This window comes from Indicator indicator, chromosome 3 (assembly GCF_027791375.1).
Source record: "Indicator indicator isolate 239-I01 chromosome 3, UM_Iind_1.1, whole genome shotgun sequence".
Classification (NCBI taxonomy): Eukaryota; Metazoa; Chordata; class Aves; order Piciformes; family Indicatoridae; genus Indicator; species Indicator indicator.
Window position 1 is genome coordinate 50,485,353 of NC_072012.1, and position 15,364 is coordinate 50,500,716.

A 15,364-nucleotide genomic window follows, 5' to 3' on the forward strand; every position below is an offset into this window, starting at 1 on the left:
GGGCAGCATTTAACACATCCTTAAATCCCCCGAACTGAGAAGCAGGCTCCAGCACGGGCAGGAGGAAGAGCCGGAGCGAGAAAGGCTGTCCTGGGGCCGCGGGTAGCGGCAGAGGGGATTGCTGAAAGTCCCAACACTTAGAGAGTGATTTTTCGCAACGTGTTAAATCTATCGATTTAAGTGGGCGTATTTACCCTTTTTTCGGCTCCATCCTCACGTTAGTATGACAGCGCTATTGTCGTCCAAATGCGTACTCGGCGGCTCTTTATTAAGTCTATATGAATGGGATACAAGGCTGGCGTTCAATATTTATGTGGAAAGCACACTCGTACGCCTATAATCCCGGAGGATTTGCAGCCGGGAAGCCGCTCTGTCCCCAGCGCATCCCCGGCTCTCACTCTCCGTCCGCTCGGGCCGGGGCTTCCGCCGCTGCCTCAGCGACCTCCCCCGGAGCCTCCGCGTGTGACACACCGGAGAAAAGCCTCCCTCGTCCCCGAGTCGCCCCCGCCTCCCGCCCCCGCCCGCTCCCCGGGGGCGCCGCCGTCACCGCCGGCAGCCGGAGCAGCCGCTGAAGCCGAGGGGCGGCGGGGCTTGCCCGCCTCTTCCCCCCTTCCCATCCCTCGCCTCTCCCCGGTGCCTATATATAGCCACAGCTACCCGAGCCAGCCGGGAGACCGCTCTGTACCTGCAGGAGACAGGAAAGAATAAGAGAGAAGCCGCGCGGAGTGACTGTCAGGAGCCAGCCCCGCCAGGAGGAGGAGGAGGACGGGCCCGACCCAGCGCTGCTGGCCGCTGCCACCACCCCCGGTGCCGGGCGAGCCCCGCGGGCGCGGCCCAACCTGCACGGCGGCGCGGGGCGCATGGCTGAGGCGCTGCCGGGGCCGGGCGCGGAGCCCGACCCCGGCCCTGACGGCTCGGGGCGCAGGGGGAGGAGAGCTCCCTGCGGGCGGCGGCGCTAGCGGGGGGGGCCGGGGCGGCAGAGCCCTCCCCCTTGGCGCCGAGGTGCGCTCGGCGGCATGTGCTGAAGTGCCCCGCAAAAGCCGCACAAGTTGCCTGCGCGGCACGGCACCGGCGTCCGGACGGCGGGGATTGCCGGCAGCCTGCGGCTCCTGCCCGATCGCGTGCCGTCCCGTCCGTCCCCCCTGCCCGGGGTGCGCTCCCCGACAGGGCTGCCGGCAGCCAGGGTGATGTGGATCTTCGGGAAGTGAGAGGCGGTGTGGCGACGCGTTCCCCCTGGGCCGAGGGCCCCCCTGCCTCGCAGCCTCCCATGCTTTCGAGGCCCCCTCGGGGGGCGGCGGCCCCACGGGAAGTGGAGGCGGCGCTGCCGTGATGGCCCTAGAGGAGAAGCGGGAGAGGCGTCCGCCCGTCACCCCCATGATGATCGAGGAGGAGGCCGCCCTGCGGAACGGCAGCCGGGGTCTGACGCCAGGTCCCTGGGCCGAAGCGGCGGGGCCGAGACCCCGCACCACGGAGCGGCACATCGCCGTGCACAAGCGCCTGGTGCTGGGCTTCGCCGTCTCCATCCTGGCGCTGCTGGCGGTGACCATGATCGCCGTGCTGCTCAGCGTCCGCTTCGAGGAGTGCGGTACCACCGCCGACAGTCCGCCGCGGGCCGGCGGCAACGGAAGCCTCTCGGGGGCCGCCCGACAGCCGCCCGATGCAGGGCAGCCCCCCGGCCGGCCAGAGGAGGAGGCGCGGGGCGGGGAAGCGACGGCGGCGGCGGCGGAGGTGGAGGAGGAGGAGTGGCAGCGGCGGCGAGAGCTGTCGCCCTGGGCCCGGCCGCGGCTGCCGCGACATCTGCGGCCGCTGCACTACAACCTGATGCTGTGCGTCTTCATGGAGAACTTCACCTTCAGCGGGGAGGTGAACGTGCAGCTGGAGGTGCTCAACGCCAGCCGCTACATCGTGCTGCACGCCCATCGCATGCACATCGAGGCGGTCCGCGTGGCCGAAGACAAACTGGCCGGCGGCGTGCGGGTGGCCCGCTCCTTCTTCCACCCCCAGACCCAGGTCTTCGTGGTCGTCCTCAACCGCAGCCTGGAGGCGCAGAAAAGTTACAATCTCAAGATCATCTACAACGCCCCTATCGAGAACGAGCTGCTGGGCTTCTTCCGCAGTTCCTACGTCCTTCACGGCGAGAGAAGGTAGTGGAGCGGCTGCGTCGCCTCAACTCAACTCGGGCCGAAGTTGGCAGCCCCTGCAGCAGCCCGCACCGAACTTCGGGCGGGGCGGCGCTAGGACCCGACAGGGCCCGCAGCTCCGCCAGGCGGGGGAGGCCGCGGGCTCCGCGCTGCCCGGCCGCGGCCGTTCCGCGGCGCGCTGCGGGGCGCAGGGCCAGGCCGGCTGGCGCTGGGGGCTGTGTGAGGCGTGGGGAACGGCGTGCCGAGGGGCGGCTCTCGCCCGACAGGTCGATGAGAGTAGGCCGGGCTGGGCCTCGCCTCCAGCTGCCGCTTGCCTCGCAGGGGATTCCCTCTGCCGCCCGGCTGCTCAAGGGGGCTGCCGCTGGGAGGGCGGAGCTGCGGAGGCTCCCCGGGCCCGTGAGCCCTTTTCCGTTTCGTGCCACCGGCGGGGTCGGTAGAGCAGCTAGAGGGTGGTCGGAGACGGCGGCTGTGGCTGAAGGGGAGCAAGCGGGGACAGGTCGGGCGCTGCTGGGGGAAGGCAGAGCTGCTTCGGTCGGTCTGGGCTGCGGGTCGCCATCGGGCTGGGTCTATGCGGGTGGCCGAGCCGCGCCGTGCCGTGCCGTGCCGTGCCGGTGTTAGCCAGGGCTGCCGGTAGGTGAGCGGAGCGCTCCGGCTGCGCGCCCCGCCCCGAACGGGGAGGGCTGCGGGCTGGAGCCGGTGGGGCAGGAGGTGCCCCAGCGCGGCTTGGAAACGGGCGGTGATAGACCATTTCCACGAGTAAAGCACACCGTCCGCCCATGCCCCTGCCCGGGCGATGCCGGAACGCAGGCTCAGGGTCTGTGGAATAAACACTACCGCTGTGCCTGGCTACACTGTGTCCTCGGGTGACCGAGCCGTGCCAGGTTACAAATAATAGCGTGTAGGGGCGCTTCTCTGCTGCTCTGGTGTTACTTCATTTTTGGAAGTAAAAGCTGGTAGGATGTGATCTTTATCTAACGTGAATACCTTTACACCACCGAGCCGAGCCGAGCTGAATTGCTGCAGGTTTACAACCTGTGACAGGGCAAGTCCAGTCAGTTTTTAGTTTTCATGCAAGACGAGCTTCGATCTCGGTCTGTATTTGCTCTTGTTATTGTAGCCCTTGGGTGGGTTCCTGGTGAGGCGCTGGCGGGGGCAGGTTCACTGTGGAGGCCCCAGATCAGGCACTTAGAGAGGTGCTACTTTATTTGTTTATTTAAAGTAATTTCCTAACCACAACCAGGCTTTGCTGTAGAAAAGATGAGGTGGGCTTCTTGATAGTTGTGGCTTGGTTTATAATTTTAGAACTAGTTTCTTTCTAAGCTGTCTTTTCTTGAAACATCTGTGCAGTGATGTTTTCTCGAGTCTTACTGTTTTTGTCCTGCAAAGTGAAGCAAAGAGTTTTATAGTTGGAAGAAGTGGACAGAACCAGTAAGTGGGACAGAAGAAGAGTGCTCACCCATTCAGTGAAATCAACAGCCCTTGTATTAAAACCTTCTTTCATTACTGGGATTATTTTAAACAGCCTGATGTAAGAACCACAGGCAGGACTGAAATTAAGTTTGTGTGATTTGTCATCACTGGGAAATAAAATGGAATTTGAAAAAAATCATGGTTGTAGGAACAAAAACAACAAAACCAAACCATTCAGAATGCCTTTTATTATGGTGGAGTGAATGACTGTGGTAATCAGGAGTTCCTACAGACCTGTATGGAAATGAGCCAATCAGAAAACAAAATACTGTTGACAGCAGGGGATATACAATTCATTTTACAAGCCAAGGAAATTATTTAAGCAGTTGTTGTGTATTTAGGCTTTGCATAGGAGTAATTGAACTGTCAAATAGGTGTGGCAGTGACATTTCTCCAAACTTACTGCGTTATGCTTCAGTGCTGATGCCCTAGTTTTGATTTAAAAAATGGCAACAGCAACAACAAGAGCCTGTTAGCTTTTTGAACCATTGACATAGCGTAAGACACAAGGTTGAAGGTGTTAGTAAAATATGTTTCCTGTTACTCTTTGGGTAAGTTTTCAGATACAAGTTGCTTTGATTTTAATACACGACTATAGGCATAAAGATCGTACCTTGTGAAAGGTAGCATTGCTCTGTTGAAATCAGGGGCTTTTTTTCCTCTTTATACCAGCTTACCTGGAATACAGTGTCCAGTTCTGGGCTCCCCAGTTCAAGAGGGACAGGGATCTACTGGAGAGAGTCTAAGGGAGGGCACAAGGATGCTGAAGGGCCTGGAGCACTGCCGGATGAGGAGAGGCTGAGAGCCCTGGGGCTGTTTAGTGTGGAGAGGAGAAGACTGAGAGGGGATCTGATCAATGTCTGTCAATAGCTGAGGGCTGGGGATCAGGAAGGAAGGGACAGGGACAGCCTCTGCTCACTTGTGCCCTGGGATAGGACAAGGGACAATGGATGGAAACTCCAGCACAGGAGGTTCCACCTCAACATGAGGAAGAACTTTACAGTGAGGGTCCCAGAGCCCTGGAGCAGGCTTCCCAGAGAGGTTGTGGAGTCTCCTTCTCTGGAGCCTTTCCAGCTCTGTCTGGATGTGTTCCTGTGAGACCTGTGCTGGATTATGTGGTCCTGCTGTGGCAGGGGGTTTGGACTGGAAGATCCCTAGAGGACTCTTCCAACCCCTAGCATCCTGTGAGCTCACAAATATTTCTTTCAGTAAAACATTGTTTTATTATAACTGTGATCAATGTATTTTTATAGTTTTAGGTGTTTAGCAGAAGCACTTTTTTTCCTTTTCAGCTGTCACAGGCTTAAGGACTCACCGTAACATGAAGTAAATAATAACCATTCCAAAGCAGGGAATTTCTTTCTTCAGCGTGTACCCTTGCAGGGTAGCAATTTGTGTTTTGATTAGTAATCCATTTTTGATGTAACACATATAACCATTTGTAGTCCTTAGGCATGGATGGCTTTCACTGTGATAGACAGGTTTCTCTCATGCTCTGGGAGAACTCAATGTTCTAGCAGAGCTTTAGCTTCTTGACATCTTTATATATGATGAAAATACAGCAACCTGGTTGGAGTAGCAGTTGCTATAAAAAAGGTTCTAAGCCATCGTTTTTCACTTTTGTTGTACATGAGGAGTGAATAACTCTGGCTAACTGCGAGGCTTCACAAACATAATATTGCTCTTACTTTATAATTTTGTTTCCTAAAGTTAGTACATTTTCTGTGTTCTTCACAGGTGAGTGTCATAAATCAGCCTGAAGTGCCGGCAGCCCCATAAAAGTATTTATTTTCTTACTGAGATCTCTGCTGCTTTAATTGAAATGTAAAATGCAAGTGATATGCTACAAATTCACTCTGTGTTGTGTGCCAGAATTTACTGGCAGTAATCAACAGACATTTAATATAGAGCTTCTGTAGAGTACCAGAACAGTGTACAGACGTAATTTAAATGAGCATCAAACATTTGCAGAAATGTAAAAGGGAAAAAAAAAAAGTCACTATTACATCATGCAGACAAACCAAACAGAGTACTCTTCCCTCTTATAACAGCTAAGATGTCAAAACAGAGAGGTTTTTGAGGAAACATGTGCCTGCCTTTAATAGAGGAGCTGGAATTAAAACACCTGCAAATGACTGCCATGGGTATGCTGAGGAGACAGGCTGCAAGGCTGTCATTCCCAGAAGTACAACTTTTTTATGGTGATACTTTGAGGAATTGGAGATAAAAGTGTCAGTGCCCAGGAGGTGTGTAGAGAGATGGATGGAATCTTCAGCTTGCTCTTCATGTTTAGCATGCTATAGGATTTTCCCTCGGTCTTGCCTCCTAACACAGAGAGAAATGGATAAACCCAGACAGTGGTGACGTTCTATTTTGTCTTCAACATGTGTTTGTTTTGCTTTATGGAACAACAGGCAAATGGATGTTTGGTAGTAATGCACATTATAAATATCACAGTGATTGGTGGTTGATGTATTTTTAGTACAGGATATTGACTGCCTGGTTTTTGCTCAGTTATGTGTCTGTGGATAGATCTCTTTGTGAGATGCAGAATTTATTAGGTTCTATTAGTCTGGTGAGGGATTTTTTTTTCCAGTGGCCTAAAACATAACAAGTTAGGTAGAATCTGCAAGAAGTGGTAAAAAAAAAGCTACCTTATTTAGGGAGTGTGGGGATAGATACAGTATTCCTGAAGTATGTGTGCCTGAGCTCATTAAAGTTGTTAATGGCAGAGGGAAGTTCATCATTCTTGCTTTATTAATAAGAGGCCAGTGCAGTTTTCCATGCTCACTTGAAGCTTCTGTTGATGTCTGTAGCTGTTTAGAGTGTGCCTAGAATGCAGAATCAGGTCCACTTGAGATACTTTGCATATAAATGAAGTTGCTTTGCTTCATTTAATTGGCCCACTTGGCCTCGTAGTTCTAGTGTGAATCCACTGAAAACATGGAATTTTGTGGGATTAACACTGGAATACCTGGCACCAACTTTTAACCTTAATTTTTAGCAACCTTAGACAGAATTGTGATTTCAGGAATTCATGTTTTGCAATGAGACAAGAGAAATGTGGTATTACTAATTCCTTCAGTAATGACTAGCCAAAGATGACCAATGGAGACTGCTTCAGTGGTGGAATTTTGTTTGTTTTTCAAGTTTAAAAAGAAAAATCAGCCTTATTTAAAAGAAGTGGTAATTTCCTCTGGCTTTATCAGGTGTGGCTGCAGCATAGCAGGATGAAAGTGTAACGTTTTTAGAACTTTATTTCATTAAAAAAAAATAAAAGAATACATCAAAGGATCTATAAAGCCCAAGAAGTCTTAGAAAAAGTAAATGAGGTGTTTTATTTTCCTTATGGATTACCTGTGGGTTTTTTTTGTTCTCCTTAGGCATTGGAGAGTATCACATTGCAGAATAATGTTTATGGATTAATTACTAATAGGTGCCACCATTTTCATTATATCAAATACCTGCCCCCCCCCCCCCTTCTTTCCCTAGAGGAATAACAGATGATTAGTCAACCTCTAAAATTCTGATGAGTGTTCACCTGGTCTATAAAATTGCATTGCTGTGGCCATTGATGGAACCTTGGAAAATGAGGCATGAATCAATGCCACTCAGAAAGCTATGGCCTAGCATCACGGTTACATGGATGGCTCATGGTGATTTTCTCACCCTGTGTGCCTCCAGTAAATATTCTTCTCAAACCAAATAATTCAGCTTTTTAAGAGCAGCTTCTTCTTTCTGCAGAGAGGTCATTGCACATGGGCTTACTCCAAATGTGTAAGAAGTTCCACAGAGGAGAGGTGATATGGACATTAGGAAAAAATTTTTCAGGGCAAGAGTGGTCAGGGATTGCAGTGTGCTGCCCGGGGAGGTGGTGGAGTCCCCAAGCCTGGCTGTGTTTGAAGGTGGTTTGGGTGTGGTGTTTGGGGGTGAGCCTTGTAGAGTAGGGTTGTGGGTTGGCCTTGGTGATCCTGAAGGGCTTTTCCAACCTGAATGTTTCTGTGATTCTGTGATATTTTCTTTCCGAATTAAAGTCTCTTTGATTCTAAAAGAAACAGGGACAGATTTTATTGTAAAACTAAAGCCTTCCCATTCTCTACAATGGCATAGTAAATATATTTTTCTCCTTCAGAGATCTTTTCATAATCTGCACCTGCACTAACTGAGAATGTGGATTTGTTCTTTATGAAGTGCTCAAGAAAAGCAAAGCACATGTAGAAGAGTGGTGAACTGCTCTCTGCTTGTTTGATCATTTGCTTGTATTTGTCATTCTGCAAAGCTCACAGACTGGCTTTTAGGACTTGCATGGTCACAGCAGTGCTCTGTAGTGGTGTGGCTCAGACCTATGTGCAGCCAGTACTGAAGTAATCACCAGTGGAAGACAGTGACTCTTGAGTGCACTGTGTGACCATGAATTCTCATGTGCAAGGAATCACACAATTGTCAGGGCTGGAAGGGACCTTAAGGATCATCCAGCTCCAGCCCCCCTGCCATGGGCAGGGACACCTCACACTACAGCAGGTTGCTCACAGCCACATCCAGCCTGGCCTTCAAAACCTCCAGGGATGAGGCTTCCACCACCTCCCTGGGCAACCTGTGCCAGTGTCTCACCACCCTCATGGGGAAGAATTTCTTCCTAACATCCAATCTGAATCTCCCCATTTCTGTATCCATTCCCCCCAGTCCTATCATTCCCTGACACCCTCAAAAGTCCCTCCCTAGCTTTCTTGTAGCCCCCTTCAGATCCTGGAAGGCCACAAGAAGGTCTGCTCAGAGCCTTCTCTTCTCCAGATTGAACAACCCCAACTCTCTCAGTCTGTCCTCACAGCAGAGCAGCTCCAGCCCTCTGCTCATTCTCGTGGCCCTTCTCTGGACACCTTCCAGCACCTCCAGATCTTTCCTGTAACAGAGGCTCCAGAACTGGACACAGTGCTCCCAGTGAGGTCTCACCAGAATGGAGTAGAGGGGCAGACTGAACTCCCCAAAGGCTGTTAAATCCTGGTTTGAGCTGAGGACTGTGCCTACTTGACTTATATTTTATAGCTAATTTTGCCTTTTTTTTTTTTCCTTTTCACATATTGAGGAACCAAACTGCTGATGTTGGTATGAGGCAAGGGAATATTTATTTAACCTTGGTGTGGTGTCTGCAGGTTTGCAGGGGGTTTGTAGACCTTTACTTTGGATCAGTTGTGTTGCAGTAAAGGTAGCAAGAAAGCCATAAAGCTGTGTTCAAACTGTACACGTTGCAGAGTTTGGTGCTACCCTTCCCCTTCCTCCTCCCTAAACCACAGTAGTCAGACAATAGTCTTTGTTGATATGTGCATGAATCAAGTGGTGTGCAGAGTTAGTGATCACTCTGTTTGTTTCCCTTCCAGGTTCCTTGGTGTCACGCAGTTTTCTCCAACTCATGCCAGGAAAGCCTTTCCTTGCTTCGATGAGCCCATCTACAAGGCCACTTTCAAAATCAGCATCAAGCATCAAGCAACTTACTTATCTCTGTCCAACATGCCAGTGGAAACTTCTGTTTTTGAAGAAGATGGCTGGGTCACAGATCACTTCTCACAGTCCCCTCTCATGTCCACCTATTACCTGGCTTGGGCAGTGTGCAATTTTACCTACCGGGAAACCGTCACCAGGAGCGGAGTGGTTGTAAGTACTCCTGGTGTGCTGTCAAGTACACTTCATGGCTTTGAGAACTGTCACTTCTTGTAGGAGATCATAACACCAAGTGCTTCAAGTACTAATTGCTGAGATTTGCCAGTTTATTTATTACTACTGTCTGTTGTTTGGGACCTTTTCTGAAGGTGCCCAGGTGGCCAAGAAAGCCAAAGACATCCTGGCTGGGATCAGAAATGCTGTGTCCAGCAGGAGCAGGGAGGGGATTGTCCCCTGGGACTCAGCTCTGCTCAGCCCACACCTGGAGTGTTGTGTCCAGTTTGGGACACCTCAATCCAAGAGAGATGTGGAGGTGCTGGAGTCAGGGCAGAGGAGGGCAAGGAAGCTGGGAAGGGCCTGCAGAAGAAATCCTATGAAGAGCTGGGGATGGTTAGTGTGAAAGAGAGGAGGCTGAGGGGAGACCTCCTGGCTCTCTACAACTCCCTGAAAGGAGGTTGTGGAGAGGTTGGTGCTGATCTCTTCTCCCAGGTCATTAGTGCTAGAAGAAGAGGGAATGGCCTCAAGCTGCCACTGGGTAGCTTTAGACTGGACAGTAGGAGAATTTTTTCAGGGCCAGGAATGTGGTGGGCAGGGAGGTGGTGGAGTCCCCAAGCCTGGCTGTGTTTGAAGGTGGTTTGGCTGTGGTGCTTGGGGCTGTGGTTTAGGGGTGAGCCTTGTAGAGTAGGGTTGTGGGTTGGCCTTGGTGATCCTGAGGGGCTTTTCCAACCTGAATGTTTCTGTGATTCTGTTTGGCTACCATTTTTTGTTTGTCTGATGCCCTTTGTACTGGTCAGCTTAGCAGGTGTGGTTGTCTGATGAAATTCTGAGTTATTAAATATGCCATTTCACTTTGCCTTTCCTGGGGGGTTTCTCTAGTTTCTGCTGTAGCCTTTTCAGTAGTGGTGTTGATGTGACTGTGCATTGCAGTAATACCCCCAGAGTTCTCAGCCTCCTTCCTTCAATACTGATGTGTCCCTCGGTGTGCTGTGTGCTAGCTCAGAGGCTGATAAAGGAATTTCCATCTTAGATCTCTTGCCCAGGAACAGGACTTTACCACCTGTCAGCTTCTTGTGGAGGTCCAGGTTGATGGAAGCACTAACTTTCCAGAGTTGTTGTTTCCAAATATGGCACAGTTCCAAGAGTTGTGCCTTGAAAAGAAAACAAACAACAAAAGGAGAGAGAACCCCCTTTTGTTTATGTCAGGGTTGGTTTTGTTTACAAACATCCATCTCAGAACTGTGTAACAAGCCAAAACGTATAGGAGAAATGCTGTCAACTTAGGAGAATATTTCACAGGGCTGTCATCCTGATTTTTCAGGTGAACATACAGAGAAACCCTTCTGTCTTAATTACTGTGAATAACACAGCCATTTCTGGAGGCAGAGGTTTAGGTGGCAGTTTAAGCTGTGTGGCTGGGGAAGAGGAGTGTTGGCCCTAGCCTTCTGCAAATGCTCTCTGACTTTGTGATGCAGCCTGGAGGCAGGAGGAAAGACTGGAGACCTCTATTCCATGGCTGCTCAGATCAGGAAGTGTCTTCACAACAACTTTTAGCTAGTCTAAACGTTGAGCTGCAGTGGAGGGAACTGAGATGTATCAGATATTACCTGTGATCACTCCTTTCTTGTACTCTGGAACAGGCTGCCCAGGGGGGTTGTGGAGTCTTCCTCTCTTGACATATTCAAAACCTGCCTGGATGTGTTGCTGTGTGATCTGCTCTAGGTGCTCCTGCTCTGGCAGGGGGCTTGGACTGGATGAGCTTTGGAGGTCCCTTCCAGCCCCTAACATTTTGTGATTCTTGTGATCTGAGAAGCAGAGATCTGGAAGCTGTGATCTGCAAGCAGTTCAGCTTCCAACATCAGTGTAGGAAAATACATGGAAGCTGTGGGATGAATGACCCTCAGGACCACCAGTTTGAAACTACACAATCTCTTCCTCTGGAACTCATTTTCTTGTAGTGTTATTCAGAGCTTTTGTTTGAGCATGTTTGCTATGCTGAAGATAGAGCTATGTCTTACAGGTATTAATTGATAACTTTCTGCTGTTCTCTTGTTTGGCAAACTGTTCTACTTTAGGTTTAACAAGAATCCAAAGGGAAAATCCAAATGTTAGTTTGTTAGGAATTTGTGTATGCTAGAGCCTAATACTCTGATACTCTGTCCTGGTGAGGCTGCATCTGGAGCACTGTGCCCAGTTCTGGGCCCCTCAGGTCAAGAAGGACCTCAGGGAACTGCTTGAAAGAGTCCAGCACAGAGCCACAAAGATGCTGCAGGCAGTGGAACATCTTCCTTAGGAGGAGAGTCTGAGGGAGCTGAGGGCTCTGTAGCTTGGAGAGGAGGAGCCTGAGAGGTGACCTCATTGCTGATGATAAAGATGTGCAGGGGGAGTGCCCAGAGGCTGGAGCCAGGCTCTGCTGGGTGATGCCCAATGCCAGCACAAGGGGCAGTGGTGGAAGTTGAGGCATAGGAAGTTCCATGGAAACAGGAGGAAAATGTTTTCCCTGTGAGGGTGCCAGAAGACTGGAAGAGGCTGCCCAGGGGGGTTGTGGAGTCTCCCTCTCTGGAGATATTCCAGACCTGCCTGGATGTGTTCCTGTGTGACCTGCTCTAGGTGCTGCTGCTCTGGCAGGGGGCTTGGACTGGATGAGCTTTGGAGGTCCCTTCCAGCCCCTAACATTCTGTGATTCTGTGAGTTTTGCCTGTGTCTGTTGGTTCAATGCATGTAGGCTATACCTGTGTGTGCTCCACCAGCTTGACAGTGCCTATGTACATCACATTGCCAGCAATTAGTAGGTGATCTTCCTGGAGTCTTGAGGACCAAAAGCCTGCACAGACTGAGATATTCTCTTACCCCATAAAATTGTTCTGTTGGTCTAGAGTTTTAGCTCTAGGTTTTTTTTAATGTCTCTGTCACAGGGGTATATTAATGCCTGGGGATACCCCAAGAGTACATGCTGAGTTCCTGGTTCAATATGCTTTGCTGTTTTTCAGTCCGCTTGTGGCCTGATCATCTTGAATCGTTGTTCAGTTTTATCCCTTACTGAATGAACACTTCAGATCAGGGCTGTGTTCAGTTAGATGAATTGCTGAAGTAATCCATCTTTTGGAGTCTTTTGTACTGCAGTGCCAGGAGTTCATGGGCACTGCTGGGTGGATTTGAAATGATCTGCATCCTGGCATGTGCAATTTTAAACTTCTGGGTTTTCTCCCAAGCTACTTTTTCACTAAAATGTAATTGCTCCTGTATCCATAGCAATGACTTTAGATGTGTCCAGAGAAGGGCAGCAAGGCTGGGGAGGGGTCTGGAGCACAGCCCTGTGAGGAGAGGCTGAGGGAGCTGGGGGTGTTTAGCCTGGAGAAGAGGAGGCTCAGGGGAGACCTCATTGCTGTCTACAACTACCTGAAGGGAGGTTGCAGCCAGGTGGGGGTTGGTCTCTTCTCCCAGGCAACCAGCACCAGAACAAGAGGACACAGTCTCAAGCTGTGCAGGGGGAAGGTTAGGCTTGATCTTAGAAAGAAGTTCTTCCCAGCAAGAGAGATTGGCCATGGACATGTGCTGCCCAGGGAGGGGGTGGGGTCAGCATCCCTGGAGGTGTTTAAGCAAAGCCTGAATGAGGCACTTAGTGCCATGGTCTGGTTGATTAGGCAGGGTTGGATGATGGGTTGGACTTGATGGTCTTAGAGGTCTCTTCCAAGATGGCTGATTCTGTGATTCTCTGTATGATAAAAGTAAGTTTGCTTCTGAAAGTGAGTGAACCTTCAGGAAAATTAACCAAACCTCCATTTGGAAGCATCTTGCACTTGGGAATCTTTCTCCAATTAATGCAACATGTGTTTTGTTGCAGACACCTTCAACTGATCTAGTGTGAGGTGTCCCTGCCCATGGCAGGGGGGTTGGAACTAGATGATCCTTGTGGTCCCTTCCAACCCTGACTGACTCTATGATAACTTGCATAACCTTCTGCTTTTGTTTTGGCCCTTTCATCAGCCTGCTTTTGGTTTATAAAACCTTTTGGAGGGAAGAGGCTGTCCTTTCAAATTTTGACACCATGCTAATGATGAAAATCTCACCTTTCCTCCAGCTGACCTGTGGAATAGAAGAAATAGAGGAATAAAAGCAGATTTATTCCTCAAGAATGGTTGTTAGTTGTTGGTTTTCTCTCCGAGAGCAACATCGACCTCAAAATTAATTTTAACCTAAGCACCAGATTCAAATGCAAATCAAGTTGTAAATAGACACTGACTTTAAGAAAGCTTAGATAGCCAGTCAAAATAGTAATTTTGAGATAGGCTATGTAAGTCTTGCAGACATGAAGATGTTCTCAGTTTTATGCTGAAATTAATTTGGAGAGGAGACTTAAGACAAACAATGCTTCTCTGGAAGCACAGCTCCCTGGATGTGAATCATTAACATAACTCTTTAGTCCCTATGGTCTGATCCCTATAGGTCTGATCAGAATCCCTTCCAAAGCAGGTATTCTAAGAGCAGTTTTGACTTCCTATATTATCTATAATAGATAATGTGTTGTTTGTGTTTTTTCTCCCCTCATGAGGCCCCACCTGGAATATTGCATCCAGTTCTGGGCTCCCCAGTTCAAGAGGGACAGGGATCTGCTGGAGAGAGTCCAAGGGAGGGCTCCAAGGATGCTGAAGGGACTGGAGCACTGCCTGGAGAGGAGAGGCTGAGAGCCCTGGGGTTGTTTAGTGTGGAGAGGAGAAGACTGAGAGGGATCTGATCAATGTCTCTCAATAGCTGAGGGCTGGGGGTCAGGAAGGAAGGGACAGGGACAGCCTCTGCTCACTTGTGCCCTGGGATAGGACAAGGGGCAATGGATGGAAACTATAGCACAGGAGGTTCCACCTCAACATGAGGAGGAACTTCTTGACTGTGAGGGTCCCAGAGCCCTGGAACAGGCTGCCCAGAGAGGTTGTGGAGTCTCCTTCTGTGGAGCCTTTCCAACCCTGTCTGGATGTGTTCCTGTGTGCCCTGTGCTGGATTCTGTGGTCCTGCTCTGGCAGGGGGGTGGGACTGGAAGATCTCCAGAGATCCCTTCCAACCCCTGACCTTTGAGGTTTACAGGAGGTTGCTGCCACTGCCATTGCTTTTGGGCAAGGGCTTGATTCCTGTGGAAGTGATTGTGGTGCAGTCACAGACAAGGGAGCAGTGCAGTTCTACCAAGGTGCTGCCAGAGATGAATGCTGTTGAGGGAGGAGGGATGCCCTTAGGGGCAGGTTTAGCTCTCTTTGCATGGCTCTGGCAGCTGTGCCAGCTGTAGTTGGTGAAAAACATGGGATGTGTGTACTGTCATCTTTACCCCCTACAGCCATCCAGAGAGCTCCACTTCCCTCACATGCTTGCTTGTTTCTGCTCCTGTGTTGTTTCCTAATCTCGCCTCTTGTATACGTTTTCTGTAATTCTTAAAAGCAAAATATTGCTGGCTGGGTTGTTATGTCTGTCACATCAGCTCTGTGTCTCTTTCCTTCCTTGTTATCTTCATCTGCGTTTTCAATCCACCAGGCCTTTTCCTACTATTGTTACTTTGTTTCCCCCCATCTGGATTTAATTTTGCTGTACTTCTATTCTACAAACCCTCTTTCTCATTTCTTTCTTCTGTGGACATGGGAACTCACTGTATCCTTCATGCTTTCTCACTGTCTCTTAAGTTATTCTCATTCCCCCCTTTTTTAAATTTTTCTTCTTTTTTTTTTCTCTCCCCTCTGCTAATTCTTTCTCTTCTCAGTTGGTGGAAGTCAGGAGCACTCAGGGACAAAGCACAAGGTATCAGTGGAGATGAATGCATTGTTGGAAAGAGATGTTTCAGGGAGATTCACCTTCTGCCATTCTTCTCTTGTGCTGTGTATGGGGTGTAGAGATAGTTCTGGAAGTAAAAGGCCGACTGGCAGCTTTGAAGTGTTTGGCTCTTGTCAGGGGGAGTACCTGCTAGAAATAAAAAAAGGCAAATGTGTGGAAAGGAGCAGAGTCAGGAGGGATTGTGGGCACAGGAGTTAGAAGAGCAAGTGCAGGCAGTGCCAGAGCAGGTGGGAGTGAGCTGCAGTGAGGGGAAGTGGCTGCCTGGCTGGGTGGTGGTGGATGGCAGGAGG

The 15,364-nt window shown here is 50.1% G+C and overlaps 1 protein-coding gene across 1 annotated transcript in view; it reads left to right on the forward strand.

Annotated features, from left to right (window-relative positions):
* Positions 1-1,329: 1,329 nt before the first annotated feature.
* The window catches only part of TRHDE (thyrotropin releasing hormone degrading enzyme), a 287,610-nt gene continuing 273,575 nt past the window's right edge, over positions 1,330-15,364 (forward strand). Inside the window, exons 1-2 of the mRNA XM_054399685.1 lie at positions 1,330-2,144; positions 8,987-9,260. Coding sequence (XP_054255660.1) covers positions 1,330-2,144; positions 8,987-9,260 — 1,089 coding nt within the window. The remainder of the gene's footprint in view (positions 2,145-8,986; positions 9,261-15,364) is intronic.